Raw genomic sequence first — 20,367 nt, 5'->3', positions numbered from 1 at the left:
TATTTGTGGAGTGAAATTTTCGAATAGTTATTTTATCTTGCAAGTGAGTAAGTTATCTTAATTAGGACAGAATTAAATCTTCGTCAGAGTGAAAATTCAATGCCCAGACACCTCAAAATTAAAGTGAATTCACTCTGCACGGGAAAAACTTATCTCAATAATCACCCTAATTTGCTACCTGCTCAGTTTGATTCAACCCAGATGTTTGATGATTTACGTATTTATGGAGTGACATTTCCCTCATTATTAATTAAATTTTGAAACAAAATCAATCCAGATTTTGCGTTACTTTTCAAAAGAACCGAGTGAATTTTCACATAAAATGGAAAACTTTCTAAAGCCCTGAGTCAATTTCTTTTCTTTTATTTTCAATCCTTCAAGCTAATTGTCTGATAATTAGAGTTAATCGTCGAAACCGTTGAGTGAATAGTTCATTAATTTCACTCTATATTTGAGTCGATGAAGTAACAATTTCACTGTAGATTTGAGTTAATTTACTAGGGCCATGGGTGAATTGTTGTTAACCTGTGAACCGTTCAAAAAATTTTACTTAATTTTGACGTCAATGGAACTGTTGCATGGATGGGAAATTTGCAATTAATTCATCCTTCCCTTTCAAAACGCGAGAAACAAGATGATGCTAGTGTTTTCTCTAAAATCAGCTTTGAGCTCAAAGAAAGTTCTAAAAATTGAGGCCATGATGATTGGGCCATAAAGGGAAAGATGATTAAGTCGCAAATCCCCAACCCATGCAACAATTTCAGTATTGTTCTGCTGTCAAATGGACGTAACTTAATCTTTGCGACATTCAAATTTTCCACTGATACTTTATATTTAAGAAGAAAATTACAGCAAAATTTTCACAAGAACTATGGATATTTTTTCTAAAGTGATAACAAATTTACTAAAATTTATTATTAAGGATAGAGTTGATTTCAATGGATAAACCTGTAAGGAAATTTTGAATTGTCACAATCGAGATACGTCCGTAAACTGGATGAAGAACGCGTCATTAGAATGGAACTGTGAACTTCTTTAAATGCATGGGAGCTTCATTACTGATTTCTTTTCGCTACTTCGGTGTAGAATGAATGAATGAAAATTTTTACTTATCTAACAAATCTGTATCTAGGTTGTTTCGCAAAAATATCAATGTTTTGCGGCACTACGTCGAGCTTCTTAAAAACATTGGTGAAAGTTAAATTATTTACTTCTAGAGAGCACAGGGACGAATAAGGGAAGGCTCGTTTCCTCACCTCAACTTTGGTATAAGTAATCACTTTTTTAAAATTTCTGGAATTCTGTTTTGCGTCGCTAAGTCGACAGAAGTAGATATAGACAGTCTATATAAAAAATACCAAAACATTTTGAAGTAAACAGAGAAACAATGTATTTAAATGAAAATAAACCTTAATTTAATTAAAAAATAATGTTAAGAAGTGGAAATAATAATACACGGAATACGAGTTTAAGAATTGCTTAAATGAAACAACACAAGATTACAGCAAAATTGAATATAGCACGACTGAAAAGCTAGCAGTAAAAACATTGAAAAATTACAAATTTTGTGTCAATTCTTATTTGCTTCTTTAATTACACAAAAAACTAATAGTTTAAGTTTGAGAAGTGATTAAAAACTTCTTTGCAATATGAATGTAGTTAGGTACTTGAACGAACCTGCTGAGTTCAAAGTTGTCTCTGATCATGGCAGCAGTCACAACGAATTTCCTTTTGCCTTGGTATTCCGTTCGCACATAATAGTACTGAACCTGTTGTTGGTTTACTGGAGGAACTGGTCCAGTGTTTCCGTCATCAAAAATGTTGCCGAACAAAACGATTTACCGCACTGAATAATAACTGAATAATTTATTACATTGAATAATAACACCACAAGGCACAAATTGAATTGAAAATCACACACATTGAATTCATTCACGCGTGCGACTCGCGAGAAGATCAGCGGAGGACTAAGATCGTAACGGTCACGAAATTTGGCGCGAAAATTTCATTCGCGATCAGCTGAAAGTGAAAAGTCTCTCACCCGCGGGCTCTTTCTTCTCGCTGCCAGAATATTCACTCCAAGCTCGGCAAAAGTGTCCCTTTTTCACCACACGATGGGAGTTATTATTCTGTCTCATTTCATCTTATCCCTTATCGTAGTCTTACAACAGCGGCTGAATGCCTTACAATTTAAAGTCTCAGAATGGAGTGGAATTTGCAACATTTTAAGTTAATTATCCAAACGCTGCCAAAGAAATAACTCTCTGGGACGTATGAAAACTCTTCGTAGTTAACGGTGAATTTCCAGAAGTCGGGTATGATAATCCAGGAATTATATAGTTGTTTTTCTCTTATACGTGTTAAGTTGAGAAACATTTACCAATCCATGGACAGAATTAAGTCAAACGTAAGTTACTTTGACAATCACTCGTCCAAAGGGTGATTATTATCGTCATGTCAACAAAAGTCCTGCTTGTGTATTAAAATAGTTCAAGATTATGCTAAAATAAGAGTGAAATTTTGATGATAAGTCCACTTCAGACTAACATCTGCAGAATTCACTCGACCAAATGTCATTTTTCTTCATTTGGTTATTTTGAAGTTCCGAAGTCTTTCACTCCGGTTCACTCCAAATCACTCCGACCCCTTTTATTTCTAACAGTGCAGTGAAAAATATATTCTAAGCTCCAAAAAATATCAATCAAGCATGTAATCTGACATTCGTACAGATTCAACCGCCTAATTATTGTGATTAGCGACGGCAGATTCGTAAGGTAAGGGTAGCGCGCGACTGCGAAATTCATCAGAAAAAGTGGTGTCACAGTCAAAGTGGCAGATGGTGGCAGCTGATCTTTGTTAATTATCATTCTCGAGGGTCCTACGAGTGTCTCCATACAAAGGAAAGCTTGGCACAACTATTTAGATTTCTACATAAACTTTTTTTAGGATTTTTGAGGTGGGTACCTTTGAACGGGCGTTATGACCTCACCACATAATGTAAAAAACACTTTTAGTAGTGGAAACTGTTCTCTAGACTCTGTAGATTAGTATTAAATGATAGGAATTTACATTAGTGGTTGTTGTGATAAATTAGATGCGGTAGGAAGAATCATAGATAACTCAGCTGAAATTGAAATTCTCGTGACACCCATGTTCGGGGGGCTGTGGCGTGGCAAAGGGAAATGATTTGCCCCAAAATAGTACCAGATCCTCTAAATATCCCTTAAGGAGCACCCCTAAGCTGCCAGATATGGGATTGGCCGAAATCGCCTATGTCCGACTTCTACCATTGACTCGTTCCACAGTGCGACACCTCATTGACAGCACTGAGCGCAGCATCTCGAGTTCATGCCATGCACCATCGCGCCTTCAGTTTTCCAGACGCAACGCGGACATCCATCAAGCACGAATAGTCGTATCACTGCGCCGTCATCAGCGCGCGTCCTTTCCGTTGCTCTATTTCTATGTCGAGTTTGTTCCGTTTGTTTTATTATTTGCAGTGTACTGAGAAAAAACTATGGTTTATAAACCTATTAGAGGTAAATATGGAACACCTATAATAGTCGTAAATAAACTAATGATTCTCGGTCTGTGAACCATACTAAGGTCTCTGTACCTAATTAAGGTACCCCGTGTAACGGGGCAAATCCCCCTTCTCATGCGAAGCAGGTCTAGGACATCAAAGGCACATACGTCCTCTGGTATAAGATATGCCAACGTTACTTGAGGTGCCGGATAACTTCAGTGGGATGCCTGGATTCGGGCGCCATAGAAAAAAAATAATAATGAGTGAAATTGAAATTGAGAGAGAGAAAATTTTAACTGGAAAGGGAATTTAGCAGAGTTCCGTCTGATGCTGCTCAGCTCGCGCACCACTACTTCACTACTTGCGTTAAAGGTTGAAAGCGTGTTTTCCAACTTACAAGTATTTATTTAAATTGAGATTTATCAATAATTTCCACGTATACATATGATTCATTCTTAAAATTCTACGGATATTCTGATCGAAACTCGAGGGAAAATGGTTCGGAAGGTAAATTAAAATACATCTCTAAGACCAACCAAATCTAAATTCTACTACTTTTCTCAGTAAAACTCGCAGAGAGATGCAGCTCAACTCGCGCACCTCGCTCCGCGCTTTCCACCGAGGAAAGGCCGATACTCTTGGATCACGTTTGCAGGGGTAATGCACCTCAGCTCGGGCACCACGTCCCACGCAACCGAAACCCCAAAAGGTCCAAAGCTGGAGCAAATCTTCGGTAAAGCTTTATTCACCGTACCGCCTATTTGCTCCAACCGCAGACATAACAAGCCAGGATCGCAAAGTAAGAAGAGAAATGCAGGCTCACCTCACCGCACCTCGATCGACGTACTAGATAACTCGCTTTAACAGTCTGCTGGATCGGAACGTCCCCCCCCCCCCCCCCCCCCCGAATGATGGGTCTGGTCGGGAGGCCACCAATTTACAAATTTCAAAAAAAGCAAGTGCTCGAGTTTCGTCCAATTTTGTGAGCATACAATATATCAAAAAAAAATATAAAATTTACATCGTTGGCTTTGCCTCGACTTCTTTTATCGAACTGTATAGTTAAAATTAAAATAAAATTTTTCTTAAAATTTTAAATTAATGAAAAATATTTCAAAATTGACAGAATTGCCGCAGCGCTCCCTATTGGCGCGTCGCGGTGCTCGGATGGACGCCGAGCGTCAGCTGATTTCTTCCTTGGTTCGTCGGCGCAGGCGCGGCGATGCCAAGCATGCGCGTTCGCGACTGTATTGTTTCAATTTCTTTAATTCACATGAGCTTAAACTTAAAACGGGGGAAAAATTTCCCCGTTACACCCCGTACCATAACTAAGGTATATGTGCTATTATTATATGTAGAGGTACTACTATTAGTGGTGTTCCATATTTACCTCTAATAGGTTTATAAGCCATAGTTTTTTCTCAGTGTGGTGCCCTATGCTGCCGTGCTAAGGATAAACGCCGTATGAACCTTTAGTCGTTGCCGAGTTTCCTGCGATAAAAACCGAATTTACCGGGAAAATTGCTCGTATTATTTTCCAAAATTTTCAGACGCTTTCGTACGCAATTTAATTTAAAATATCTGAAAACTTCAAGGAAAAATATGCATGAATATCGTAACAAATAAGGTGAAAATAAAAAAACGTCGCCAAATAAACGTGATGTATGTGTAGGCCGGATGTAGAACTAACAAAAAGTATGATGAAAAGGAGATAAAAATAAAAAAATAATGAATAAGTTATTGGAAGTTCAATACTTTGTTGGAAGTTATACCTTTAGTATTGATTCAATGTTCATTCAACTTAAGAAAAAATGAAGGTGACAAGCCGATCGTAGGAAGTTGCCAATGTATTCTGCCATGCTACGGAAAAACGTTGTATGAGCCATCAGGCGTTGCCAAATTACCTTTGATAAAACACGGATTTCCTTGTAAACTTTTGAATATTTTCCTTCCAAATTTCAAGACAATTTTGTTCGCAATTTCGCCTGAAGTTCCTGAAAATTTCAAGGAAGAATAGCAATAACTTTCCTTAAAAATAAACGTTTTATCAGGCGAAATTCGTCAACTCTCGGATGTTCATACGGCGTTCTTCCTTAGCACGGCAGCATGGGCTACGTAAACAACACAGCCGAACACAGGAGAGGCATAAACGGTCCTCATGCCTCTTATTTTCGAAATTTGAGAAGAGTTAAGGTTAAGTTTGTTCAAAATACGCTATGACGTGTCCCAGTAGATACCCATTCTGATAAAAAAAAAAAGTGGGCTCTTTCAAAAGTCTTAAAAGGAATATGTCTAAAAATTGGTGTTCTGGCGAGAGTCGTGTCGTGCCAGGGATTTTTTTTTTTTTTTTTTTTTTTTTTTTTTTTTTTTTTTATCCCTAGAAATCGCAAGCCGGGTCAAATTGACCCGACCATCTCCCTGGGGGAGTTACATACGACGGATTAGGAGGGGATGTGAGAAAGCGTCAGTATGTTACCATGAAGGTGAAAATTTTAAACAAAGTATTTCTTACTATAGAGATAACATCGACATTCATAACTTACAGAGATTAATGTATTCTAATGCGAGTGAATTTGACCCAATTTGGGATTTTGCGCATGAAGTAAGTATTGGGTGTCCAAGGGATAAAACAATTAAATAGGAAAGTAAATTTAGATACATCGCAACTGAATTACGAATTTTTGCAGTTTTGCCATCTGTATGTTTCATCTGTGGACCCACAATACTTAGTCATACCCTGTTAACAATTTTCTGCGGAGAATATTCAGAAAAATGTCCATGGGGGCGCATTGCAATTTGGCCCGCGATAAAACCTGGGGTCCCCATATGGGACCCGTGAACAGTAAATGCCCGCATGTGGGCCTTTGAGAGTGAGGTGTCCCATAGGACCCGTGGGAATTGTTGGAAGTATATTTTGTTGAAGGTTCGCCGGTGACGACCTTAACCGGGTGCGGACAACATTGTTTCTGATAGGAACCTCCGAGAAAATGGAGTCTGTGTCGGATTCGATGTGCACTGAAAAGGAGTGCGACTTTTAGTGTCGGCTAGCGCTGGTCCTGAGGAAGAGAGGACGAGTGCCAGCTGTCCTGTAGAGGACTTGGGGCCTTTAGGGACTTAGAGGTTTTTGCGCTTGGAAGCGCTTAGAACACCCCACGAGATAGCTCGGTCGGGCTGGCCCAGTGTGATAGCACTCCGGGCGATCTGGACATGAAAGTCCACAGTTGCTTTTTGCGCTTGGAGACGCCGTAGAGACACCAAGAGACGGCTCCTCGGGCTGGCCCAGTGCGGTAGCGCTCCGGGCGATGTGGGCATGGAAGACCCGCAAGTCGTTGGAGCCGTGGAGAGCTCGGCTAGAGTTGGACCAGCACGCCGATGCATCAGAGGTGTAGGTACTTGGAGGTACTTACCGTAGGTAGCTTCTCTTCTGGCGGTTGAGCTGCGACTGGTAAAGCCGGGATTTCCTACAACTTTCGTCGTCGGCGGCGACAACGCTATTAACGCCGAGAATTGGTCGCAGCGTCAGTCACTGGCGCTATTAGCGAAATCATGCTTTCCTCGCTATAGTCTGTACTCAGTGCGGCGTCGACCGTCGCAGGTGCTGCAGTGCTGCGTGTTTATATCTCTTATTATTATTAATATTATTATCATTATCTCGGTTTTCTGAAAGATGGAAAATAAAAAGAAGAGGAAGTTATTGGCGATGTACCACATTATCCTTAAGAAAAAAAAGCTATTGTTGCTACTGTCATCTACCATTGTGCTGTAGTAATGAGAAATAGTCACCACAGTGAAGGAGCGATGTAATTAATAACAAAATACCACAGTGTTTTCAATTTGATAATAAGAAACATGACCCTCATTCACGAGCATCAGACCTGAAATGCGAGATTCTTCGCTCGTCTAGTCTTTCGGTCGCCAGGCGTCAACACCGCCTCCGAGGCGGTGTTGACGCCTGGCGAAAATAAGACGTTTTTTCTTTGACCGATGCCGCTGCACGAAAATAATTCCGGAGGAAAGCGAGCGCGTTTGCTGATGTGCGGAGCAGTCCGGTCTCCGCGCGCCGCGACCGATCGTCGCCGGCGCGCGCCACGACGAAAGTTGTAGGAAATCCCGGCTTAATGAGACGCGCGGCCGCTCGCTTTTTATAGCCGCGGCGCGACGCGCGGCCGCGTGATAAGAGCGCGCGACGCGACGCGTGCCCGCGTGATGAGTGCGTGGGACGCGGGACTGGTTGCATAAGCAGCACACAGCGAACGGTCCGGCGGTACGCGCGATCCTGGCATCCAAGCTGATTGCCAAGTTCCTCAAAAAATTGAGGTAGAAAAAAATGCCCCAAAATTTCTACAATTTGAAAATTTGGGTTCGCAGACAGAGGAGGCTGGTATAAACATGCACCGAGTCCTTGTCTATGTCGTTTAATCTGGGTTCTTCCGATTTCTTATCGCATGCGCTGGCCAGCGCTTGGCAAAGAGATTCGATTGTAGCGAGGAGTTCCGACATCACACCGTCCATGTCGTTCCTCTGGTCCTTGCTGCATTTCCCTTCGCTTTTTCGAGCTGATCCATCAAGGTTGTCCTGCGGTTGTTCATGGCTTCTAGCTTCTCTCTTCCCTCTTTTGCCACTCGGGCCAAGTTTTCCCTCCAGTCGTTGTCGGGAGGGGGGATGAGACTTTTCTTTCTCCTTCTCTTGTTCCTATTAGGAGTCCCGTCGTCTTTCCTCGGGGGAGGGACGGGAGGGAGGGTGGATGCCTGAGGCCTCGCTTGCGGTGGCGTTCCTAGCGCGCTGCTAACTATCTCTTTTTGCTTCAGAGTCTCGATTGATCGTCGGCGCGAGTTACCATCGTCCCTGCTCTCAAGATTGGAGCTACCGCTTGTTTCTGGGCAGAGATTCTCCGGGCCCTTTGGCTTCCCTATGTGGAGAAGATCTCTAATCTGTTCACCAATGGTTCTTTTTCTCCTTACGTTTTGGTTTGGGTGCTGGCTCTGGTTTGATTTTGTCCGCTTGCAGGATGACGATCTGCAGAGAACGCGGACTCCGACCCATCTCTGGGCGGAGATTCTCCGGGCCCTTTGGCTTCCCTATGTGGAGCAGATCTCTAATCGGTTCTCCAATGGTGCTTTTTCTCCTTACGTTTTGGTTCGGGTGTTGGCTCTGGTTTGATTTTGTACGCTCGCAGGATGACGATCTGCAGAGAACGCGGACTCCGACCCATCTCTGGGCGGAGATTCCCTGCCTACCGGCTCTGGGGGTACCGAAATTCCCTGTAGCAGTAAGTTTGTTTCATTATTGGTTTGCATTTTCATAAATCGTTTAAGGGAGCTACCCTAGTTCCAGTTTGTCCTTAGTTCCGCTATTATCAAATTCTTTGCTGTCGGAATCCTTGCCCGTGAGGAGGGTGCGTGTTTCGAATCGCGCACCGCTAGGCTAATGGTGGACTTAATCTTTCGGCACGGCGCTAGTGGGAGCAGAGTTGGCGAGTGTAAAGCCGGGTTTTCCTCCAACTGGCGCAGCGCACGGCGATCGCGTCAAAAACGCGGTTCTTGGCGCGAATGGCGCGGCTCTGTTCTCCTCGGAATCTGTCACAGGTGTCGTGCGCTGAGTACAGCGTCGGCGCGCTTTGACACTGTTTTTCGTGTTTGCCTAGTTTTGCAGCGATGAGAACCCACACTTTTTCTCTCTTGATGTTGTTTTTATATTCCGGGCATTTGGGGTTGAAAAGTAATGGGTGCTTCCCAATTTCATTAAGTAACTCCTCGTCCTCTACTGGCGTGAGGGTAACTTCGGTTGAAGTCATGGTGCAAACAATCAATCAAAATAAAAATCCACGTCTGCTCTTCAGCAGAAACAATAGAACACTGGAATGTGATCTGTGATCCGCACTTGGCGTCCAGACAGGACGTATCCAACAAGTTTCATACCGTCGGTCAAGTTGTTAATTCCGTGAACAAGTGGTGAAATTCACCTAACGATGGTCTTTTAAGAAAAATGCTATGCACCGAATACTGTTTCTCATATTTACTTGCTTCCGCTCCTGCAATCGCCACTATGAGATCTTCTTCAGATGAAGAATTCATCACACGGTGAAGTAACAAAATAATATTTCACCAACACACACCGAAGTCCGCTCGCGCACGCTTCTCTTAAATATAATTTAAGAAACCAATGAAAGTGCACGGACAGCTACGACTCGGTGTAGGACGCAGTGAGTTTGAAATCTTCCGTTGGTCGTTTGTCGGTTGTCGGCGGTCGTCGGACGTTGGTCGTTGGTCGTTCCGTTCCGCTCTCAGTGAGTTTCCACCTTACTCACTGAAGTTCTCACGGTCGGAACGGCCCGACCAACGACCACCGGCCGACGACCGGCAAACGGGCAACGGAAGATGTTCGAACTCACTGCGCTTGACCGCGTCGTTTGTCGGATGGTCTACATAGGTAATTAACCAGCTCAATACAGTGTTTTGTTGAACCCATAAAATGATATTAAACAGACTGAAAAATATATCATGAAAAGAAGACACTCATTTAATTGCGTGAAAACTTCAGCGCTCTTGAAATTTCTTTCCAAGCGTTTTCCTTCATCGTGAGATCATGATACCCCTTATCAGAGGCGTTGTACAAGAACTCATAGTTCCTTACATTTTCAATAAGAAGTTCCTCGTTCATTTTTGGAGTTTTTCTTGGAGGTTAGTTCACACATAAAATAGAAAAACACAGCATCAACACTCAAAATTCTGGGACAGACTGACTGTCGGACGGTTGCCTCTAGTCTAGTTGCCGGTGTGACGGGTGTCTCCCACGTCCGCACCTTTATGATGTTAGAAAATCGTAGGACGACGCTAGGTCGCCCCGTTCAACATTGTGGGTAGCGTATGCGGCTTACACCCGGTAGGCGAGCCTATCGTGATGCGCAAGCACGCCAGGGGTACGAGCTGCGATCCGCGGACTCAGGGCTAGCCCGGAGTCCCGATCGTCGCCGGAGGACCCCCTATCGGTACTTACCAGTGTTCGTCGTTACGGGTAGAACTCCGCCGACCGGAGTCGGGGATAAGACAGCACTCCCGCAGCGACTTCCCTTCTAACGGCCTTGGGGGCCGGGTAGGGGCCGGTGCCGCGAGCTATATACCGGCCCCGCTTCGGGACTTGGAGAATTTTCCCGTAAGAAGAACGTTCAGAGGGCGGCCGTGGCCGCCCCGTCAAGAGATTAGGGCACGAGCGGTGCGTCGGCCCCGCTTCGGGATTTCGTAAAATTTCCGTCTTTAACGGTACGTTAATGGGACGATCGGGACCGCCCCGTCGGAGCTGCGGGCCGATTATTGAAACTGATGGACAAAGCGATAGACAAAGAAGACATAGGAGGTATGGAGCGATCTTATTGGTTGCCATGGTTGGTTCTTATAGACTAAGGAAGAAAATAATGGACTAACTGTCGGGTCTTCAGTAGGTTGCCGTTAGTTAGTCTATTATCTACCTCCTATGTCCATTGCCACCACCTGCTTCCACCAATAGGATCCCTCCACATCCCTTTTGTCGTCTTTGTCTATAGCTTTGTCTATAAGTTTCAACAATCGACCCGCTGGGGCACGAGCGGCGATCAAGAACCTTTGGCCGGAGTCGCTGGACTCGTCCGCCGCCGGAGAACCCAGTAACCAGTCAGGTAAAAAATAGAATAAAATTAAATGGACACAATTCACAAATGAAAATAACTTTACTTTCCTCTTAATCTTTCATCTTAACTTCTCCGTTCTCTGTTGTATCTTCCTTCGGAACTTCTTTTTCATAAGTATAACGAGAAAGCATGAATGTGATTTACTTTACCGCATCCGGTGGTCCTCTGAAGTAATGCGCAATGTGTTATATCCTAAAATCAGCAGTTCTGAACCTAAACGATCATAATCATAATCACTGGATTGTCATAAAAGCAATAAAAAGAGAGTAAAATATGAACACTAACGAGTCGAGTCCCTGGACGACGTGGAGGTCTCCATGAAAATCGTCGGGGTGGAGGAGGCACCTCGGGGCTTGCCCGTACACGAGCAATCAGGCGTGCCCGCGGATCTGGAAACATAATAATAAACGATACTTTACAAAAAATGAAAAAAAAAAAAAAAAATTCCCTATCATGAAATTTAGTGGTATCTGGCTGCTACGCAGCCGCGAACGCAGCCTCCGACTTTAAAGAAAACTATATCCCAAATCCTAGGATAATGAAAAGAGAAAAGTGAACGAGAGTTGCGTCAGACATAACGAGCTGTGTATTGATAAGAAGTACAAGGTTGCCCTGCAGGTTGTGACACCTAGTAGCGCCAATATGCACTACTAAATGCATGCTACCAACTGATATTTAATACAACGTACGATTGGTTTCCAGGTTAGTCGAGGCGGACGTGGCTGCAGCGGCCGTGCTCATCTCAATGGGTGCCGTCCTGGGCAAGACCACCGTTTTCCAGCTCATCTTTATGGCCCTCGTCGAGACGGCCCTATACGTGACGAATCTAACCATCGGTATTGACCATTTGCAGGTTAACACTCAATTACCTAATGCTAATTTTTTCCTTGCCCTCGTTTTTTTATCGCCGCGCGCTCGAAGCACGCGCTACGCAACAGCGGCAGCTTCATTTGCTTTGTCCTTGCTTTATTGCAAACAAGGGTTGAATCGAAAGCGAAACGGTGGCTTTCGGAATTACAACTAGCTCCGGAATTCGATTTGTGGCGTGAACGTGCATATGTGTGTCTGGTTTACGAATCGGGCTGTTGCGAGGTTTTCCCGGCTATGAGGAATTGCGCTGTCGCTGCTGCGTATGCGGATTTTTTTTAGTAATTTATTTCCTCCTTTGTTGATTTGTTTGTTCGCTTTTTGCTCCCTTTTTTTCATTAGCTTCACAGGTTTGCTTTTGTCTCATATTAGTGGTTTTAGCTCGACGCGAAAACACTCTCCTTAATCTAGTTTCATTCCATTTGCGGTAGATTTGGCAAACGCAATCCACTTTCCCGCCGATATTAACGTCCCAGGTCCGAATGACGGACTGAAATGATGAGTAAGGCAAACTGGAACTCATCAACTCAAGTTTATTGGCGCAAGGGGTAGAATGATGATCAGCCACGTTTTAAAAGCTTGCATGGAGCAGTCTTTAAAATCGTAAATCCTCTATCTATTGCACCGAGAAAAAAGCGTCCGTCAGATTAACTGAACTGTAGTAAATTTTCCTCGCACTGAAGTTTACAAAAAAGCTTTCAATTTAAATTACGGTAATAACAAAGATGAAATCCAATTTCGATTTTTCAACATCAGCACAACATTCAACATTGTCGGTTTCCTCTTTCTGACTTTTTGCATGTAATTCTCCAGGAAAAATCCACATGGATTTAGTGTGAGTTATTTCAAGAACCAAGGCGTCGTATAGTTATTGTTTGTTTCCGTAATTACTTAAGCTTTTCGACCGAATGGTCATCAGAGCTTCATGACGTAAGCTTCATGTTGGAACCTCCCCCTAATCAGTGCAATCAGGGATTTGTCATACGTGTACCTACTCCTACAGTTTTCCTATGGCAGTTGCTATGTTTACTGAGAACGTATCAATAAATATCAGATATAATGTTCGGTAACTTACGGTTTCCACCATGGGGCGGCTAATGTTTTTTGCATCCTTTTTGTCTGAAAGAATGCTGAAGAAGTTTGTTCCGTCGAAGAGCACTGCCCCGACGTTCGTTCTCTCCAGAGCGTTGATTAATTGCGCGGAGTTTGTAGCCGGGAAAAAAAACAGTCATGGGTAGCGCGCTTGACATGCTTTTCAATGAAGACTTATTTTCAAAATGGATTGCTTTATCACCTTCGATGGTAGCAATTTCAAATTTCCGGGGGTGAACTGCCGGTTGATCATAAATAATCCATACTACCATCCATATTACCAGAACCTCCAAAATTCGTTACTCTGCGGCTGAAAACAAAATAAACAGAGATGTTTTACTACTAAGCAGAAGTGAACATAATTTCACCAAAAACCGCTTATTAATGTTAGACATGCTTAAGCATCCAGTCCATTCCTGGAGATACTTCTCATAGCAACCAACCATCGATACTTGTAATCCTACAAAGACTTATGTTTTCCAGTAACGACTCTCCATTCAATTTTCGATTCGAAGCAGCAGCGTTAATTTATTGGTATGAAACTCCGACTCGTTTCAGTAATTTGTCTATCATTGACAACATCAGTAAGGTAGAGGTACCAGTTTGTGACACCTTAAGAGAAATTTTGACCTAGATATGCTCTTAGAAATCTAATAATTGATGAATTTTAACTTTTTTCTCACCGTATGAGAGAGGGAGTCTCCCAGATTATGAATAACCTTACCAATATTATGTTTCCTTATCAAAATTATTAGAAAAACTCACTTAATTGAAGAGAGTCCAATTGTACGAGTGAATGACACTTTCGTCCCAGTGAATAACTCAGAGTGTCCCAGTGAATGACACAATTTTGATGGTTTCATTTTTTCATCAGCTCTGCTTGAAAGAATGTCTCTATTTGCAACCAAGTACTACCTTTGTAACTTTTTAGACCAAATACTTATTTCTCTTCGTAAATATAATAAAATTAGAACATAATGAAACTTAACAAGCAATTGTCAGTGTTGTAAATACCACCCTGCTTCTTTTTTATGTTCTTTTGTTTGACACTGCGTAACATTCCATCTACTAAAAAATCGACACTATGTCAGACAACAATGCTTAAATAAGCTGTTTAAATCTCAGTAGGTTTTAAAAGAATTCCTGGTGAAATAAAAGTGATGGACGCATCATTTTGTGGTTACTTAGTCCCTTTCTACATCCCTGCAGCTTAAACCGTACTTACTTAAACATTGTCATCTGCCATTTTTCATTCAAAATTATTCAAGATACTTAAGGATTATAGAAGGGGTTTTAAAGATTTAATTTTTTTTTTTTCTTTTCTCATTTAATTTATCAAAATGGCAGTAGTTAAGTATTAAATACTTAAAACATTGTTAGAGGTAAGTATAATAGGGTTGAGTCAAGACATAATTTAAGTTAACCTGAAAAATGAAAACAGCACAGCCTTCAGGCTCATTGAATTAATTGTCTATCCAATCCCAAATAAAATTAACTCTTGGTTTCAGAATTTAAAAACAAAACTAAAACTTAAAAGGAAAAATAAAAAAGAAGGTAACCAAGAAAAAGTATCTTACACAATTTGGATCATTTTTAAAGTACCTGAAAATAAGTTTTACTCCTCTAAAGAACAATTTAAAAATATTTTAACTTCACTTAACTAAGTAGATACTTTGTTTACAAAGTAAGGCACAAAAATTTAACTAGTATCACTGTAATTCTTTAGAAACATTTCTGAGATCAAGTTAACAATCAGGTAGTGAAAAAAAGGGAAAAAGTTACTTAACGTTTACGATATTTTACCATTTCTGGTACGCTTCCAAACCCCCCTACTATTGCGAACTATTGGGGGTTGGATTTTCTGCTTTATGTCAGATATATCATACTTGCAAATGTCATCTCTCTCCGGCCACTTCCAACCATCAGGCCCTGCCATTGACATTGCTTCAATTTTGGCCCCAGTTTTGGTAACGTCTTGTACGATACCTGGGAAATATTCCCCTTCATACTGAAAAATTACATATTCATCTTTTTTCAAATTTCTCAACTGCGAAGAATCTTCTACAGCATCGGTTTCGTCAGTGTCATCTGTCTCGCTAGTGTCTGGTTCGTCAACGTCTTTAGAAGCGTCATCACTTGAGGATTGGAATACGCGACGACGTGGCTTTGTTTGGTCGGAAGTCAATTTACCAAAGTCAACAGCATGTATGTCCCATGGTACAAGGCCACACTTTCTAAATCCATTCATTATGATTTCAGGATTTAAGGCATCATTGATCACTCTTTCTAGTAAAGAACAGAAATTTTCTTTCTTTAATTGACGTCCATCGTTGCGTGGACGCCATTCAGCCACTCGTTCTCTCCATGTAGCTTTTAAAGTACGAAATACGGCTACGTCCATGGGTTGGATACAATGCGTGGCATTAGGGTGTAAGGCAAATAACTCAATCCCTAATGCACGGCACAAGTCGGAAGTGTGAAGGGAAAGGTGGGATGCATGGCCATCAAGGAAAAATAAGATTGGTCGTTGAATTTTATTTTTCTCCAGCCAAGGATGTACAATATTTCCAATATATTCGTAGAATACCGGACAGGTCATCCAGCCGCTGTCTGAGCGGCCTAAACCCCAAGACTTAGGAACAGAGGCAGATATATTGACTGGTATACGTTTGTACTCAAATACAATCATTGGAGGAAGCTGGGTACCGGCAGCGTTTGCACCCATCATGACAGTTAAGTTTTCTTTTTCATCAGTATTAACAACTGAATACACGTTTTGGGCCCCTTTTTTGGCTAATATACGTGCAAGCGGATCCTCAAGATATGGATCCAGTTGATACTGTTTTAAGGGATATGGATGAAGATTTCATGCGTTTACTCACCGAGCCTGAAGGTATCAGTAATGTTGAAGTTGAAATTGCGGAGCAGCCTCAAGATAATTTCTCTGTAATAAGTGCAAGTGAAGTACTAAAAGCGAACGCGAGGGATACACCTAATAATGATTTATCAAAAGTAGATACAATCGACAAAACCACGGCTGATTTAATGAAACCAAGTACAAGCAGTCAAGGGCAGAAGCATAATCTACCAACAACAAAGAAAGTTGATGATTCTGAAACAATCATTGTATCTGAGCTAGAAACCAGTCCTAAAGAAACTGACTGTAACAAAAATTTACACATTAATGTTCCAGATAAGTCTAATAATTTCAACAAAGACATACCAACTCCGTTCAAAAAATCCTCTCACTGGCCCGAACAAGAGAAGAAGGGTGGGGAAAAGGGTAAAAATTCTAAGGAGAAAGAACTCTAACACTGGGGGCTACCCAAAAGCACATGCTCCTGCGGGTACCCCATAACAAAAAAAGTATAATCAGCTAGAACACAAAAACACAAAAAAGTGAAGATTGGTAATACCATGCCTGACTCCTGAGATTCGAAGTAAAAAACAATAATTCTTTTCTTAACCATGAAATAATGACAAGAAAAGAAGTTATGAAAAGAAAATAAAAAGACCATCAATGTCAACGGAGGACACTTGCAAAACTAAAATACAGTATCAATTTCATCTCTATCTTGGTTTTCTGCTCGCTCGTCTTCCTTTTCGTCATCATTTAAAGTTTTTCTGGCTCTTCCATTTCAATTCCTGTCAGAGCATCAAGAAGGAGAACTTCTGGAGAACTGGAGAGTCGCCCTCGGTGTTTTCTAGATGATCATCATCAACTTCCTTCAAAGTAAAAGATTCATTAGCCAGGTTGTTTTCAGACACACTTGCTGGTGGGACAACAGTATCTTTTTCCCCAAAAGTTTTGGATGGTGTGACCATACATTCTTTGTCCACCGATTCTAGCAAGTTCTTATTCATGGTAATCACCGTTGAGTGGTGTTTTCCGAGAATGTAAAGCTTCATTCTCTGCTTAATTTCAGTAGGAAGAGGGTGGTCATTCGATCCACTCATGGCTCTTACGTGTATCCAAAGAAATTCTCAAGAGGATCTTGGTTTAGCTTGCTTGTTAAAATGTACTGGACGCCATACTGCTCCTCGACGCACATGAATAATTCCCTCAAGGCCTTAACATTCTGCAGCATTCCGTTCTGGAAGGGCAAATAGGTTCCCGCATTTTCCCCTCTTCAAGATTTTAGTTTTTTCATCTTACCGATCACCTTCACTAAACTGCCTAACTCTTTATTTTTATTTTCAAGGTCTGAACTCAAAAATTTTCTTGTCCTTCTAAATCTGCTCCGACGACAGCAATTTTCAGATCAGCGGTTGCTTTTAGAAACCCTCGTTATCAATTGATTGGTCTTCTGGCGGGTTTGTCGAGCTTCTTTTCCTTTTCACGTTCTTGTTCAGTAAGGCATTGACCGGTTTTAACGTATATTTGTTGAAAATCCAGCACCGTAACTATTAGGATCAGCAAAAATTGCCTGAAAAGAAGAAATTCAATCAGTGTGTAGATTTCTCGATAAAGCGAGTAAAATGCACTGAATTTACCTAAAGGTGATCGAGATAATCGCTCACACTATTGAACAAATCAAACCGTTTTGCATTAGATTGAATATAACTTGGACGACAATTGGGTGGTTTCTTACTACGATTTTACCTGTTTCGCAACAATGCTGAATTAATAGGGCAGTTGTGTTTTACATCAGTTCTGCAGCTAGAGCAACTCTTTGCCTTGCTGGCCCTTGAACGTCCGTCTTCTTGAGCTCAACCTATGGACGATCGTTGTTGATCAGTGGCGGTCTACACATGCATGATTTGTTGCTCTCTCTGATTGACGCTATGAATAGGCAAGGACGTTGTGAAACGGATTAAACATATCAATAACACACATACAATAACTTAACAAATCAATGACAATAACATAACAAATCAATAAAAAAACATATTAATAACTTAACAAACGTATCTAAACATATCAGGGTTGCCACAGGCAGGGAATACTCGGAAACGTCAGGGAATTTGAAAGTCAGGGGAAACATGACATTGTCAGTGAAAATGACGAAAACGTCAGGGAAAAATCATTCAGTTACCTTTATTTGGTTTCTCCAGTGGGTTTAATGTTTTGAACAACAAATTTTGCCTGAAAAATATTCGGTCGGAAGAATATTTCGAAAATTGAATTTGTGACGAAATTTACATCTACATTTGAAACTTCAGCCTCAAATTTCATGTCCAAATTATTCAATAAGCTCATTCTGTTATGCGCCGCCCCCGTCTGAGGCTGATTTTTTTCTTGGTAATCGCTGTGTTAAAAGTGAACAAAACCATTCTTGGCATATTTTCGTGGATAAAGGGCAAAAAAAGGAACGGCTGTCCTGTCGTTCCCTCAGATGTTTCAAGGCGGCGGTCTCGGCGGCCCTTCCTCGTCGACCTGTGCGGCCCCGCCAGTACCTCTACCGTCGCCTCTACTCTAATATAGAAGACATTTATTTACCTTCAGGGAATGGGAAAAGAAATCCTCTTCCGAGGGCCCCGCGTCGGAATCCGCGTAATCCGCCGCGTCCAAATGGGCGTAATCCGTGTCCAACTCCGGCTCCTCGTGCAAGGTCTCCTTCTTGGTTGCGACGGGTCCTCAGGCCCACCACATCTGGGGATGCCACGACAGGGCTGCTCTCGATAGGGCCCTTTAAGGGATGACCAGAATAAAAGACCCTTCAGATGTCTCAAGGCGGCGGTCTCGGCGGCCCTTCCTCGTCGACCTGTGCGGCCCCGCCTGTACGTCTACCGTCGCCGCTACTCTAATATAGAAGACGTTTATTTACCTTCAAGGAATTGGTCGAATTGGTGCATGATGAATCCGCGGCCGAGGGCCCCGCGACCATATCTGGGTATTACGGGTCCATATCCACGTGGAACCCCGAGATGTCCTCCCCTCACGCCTGCGCCTGCTCTCTTGCTGCTCTCCCTGCTCTCCCTGCTCCTCCGTGGCCACGTCTCTGCTCTTGCCACCCGCGCCCGCTCACGCCGCGGCGGCCTCCTCCTTGTCCTCGTTGATGAACTTGCACTTGAACTTGATGGACGCTGTCCTGTTGATAAAAAATTTCATTTTGTAAGAGAGTTACAGCTGATTGCCGGTCTCCGCGGCCTGGAAACAGAACAAAATTTAGCCATAAACACCGAGAAAATAAAGACGAAAAAAAGAACATAGTTCAACTGGTGAAATAAACACCGATATAGTTATACGAAAATTTCAATCTTAATTATGAAACATTTCTGAGGCATTAAAAAAGTTCATTTTGCATAAGAGTCACGGCTGATTGCCGGTCCCCGCGGCCTGGAAACAGAACAAAATTCAGCCATAAACATCGAGAAAATAAAGACGAAAACAAGAAGATAGTTCAACTGGTAAAATGAACACCGATAATTATACGAAAATTTCAATCTTAATTATGAATAATGTCTGAGGAATTTAAAAAGTTCTAGAGGATCCCTTTTCCATCAATTTCTCCTTCAGTCTCTAGGTTTTACTCTACGAGATGGACGATACTCGGTGTTGTTGTTGTTGTCGGCATCGTTGCCAGTTTGAAGAAAATGCTTCGTCACCACAATTGCATGCACCCATGATTTATTTTACTCAATTTCTCACCTAAGAGTAACAGCTATTTTCTCTTCCGGCTGAATACTGTTGAGAAATCTGGGACGATACTCGGTGTTGTTGTTGTCGGCATCGTTGCTAGTTTGAAGAAAATGCTTCGTTACCACAATTTCATGCACCCATGATTTATTTTACTCAATTTCTCACCTAAGAGTAACAGCTATTTTCTCTTCCGGCTGAATACTGTTTTGAAATTTGGAGTTTTTCCGGTAGAGAAGTGGGCGTAATATCTCATGCAGCTCATCAAATGAAGCACAACTCATTCTGAAATAATTGAAAAACCTGTTTTCCGTCCTTCCTAAGTTCAGGGTATAACGTGACAAAAGCACCGTGCAAATTTCGTTGAACATTTAAGGGATGAATTCTTTCTGAAAATGGCTAGAAAATGAGAGTTAAACTTACGAAAATATTAATGAGTGAGGCTAGTGGAAGACAACATATATAGACTCAACAAATATTCAATTCTTCTTTTGCGTCTGGTTACAATCATGCCATTCTCCACTTCCTCTCGTAGAAAAGAAAAATGTGCTTACAAAGGAAATCCGAGAACTCAGAAATTGAAAGGAAGAAACGAACATTTAATGTAAGTAGAAACGAAGAATGAAGTATATTAAGAAA

The 20,367-nt window shown here is 41.9% G+C and overlaps 1 protein-coding gene across 3 annotated transcripts in view; it reads left to right on the top strand.

The window, feature by feature from the left end:
* Rh50 (Rhesus blood group-associated glycoprotein Rh50) overlaps window positions 1-20,367 on the top strand; it is a 184,489-nt gene that overhangs the window by 113,485 nt on the left and 50,637 nt on the right. For all 3 annotated transcript variants that reach the window (XM_072298345.1, XM_019044460.2, XM_019044459.2), the window contains one exon: window positions 11,892-12,042. In XM_072298345.1, coding sequence (XP_072154446.1) covers window positions 11,892-12,042 — 151 coding nt within the window. The remainder of the gene's footprint in view (window positions 1-11,891; window positions 12,043-20,367) is intronic.

The sequence above is a fragment of the Bemisia tabaci genome, chromosome 3 (assembly GCF_918797505.1).
Source record: "Bemisia tabaci chromosome 3, PGI_BMITA_v3".
NCBI classification, from domain to species: Eukaryota; Metazoa; Arthropoda; class Insecta; order Hemiptera; family Aleyrodidae; genus Bemisia; species Bemisia tabaci.
The sequence above is the reverse complement of the archived record's forward strand: the minus strand, read 5'-3'. Positions and strand labels throughout refer to the sequence as shown.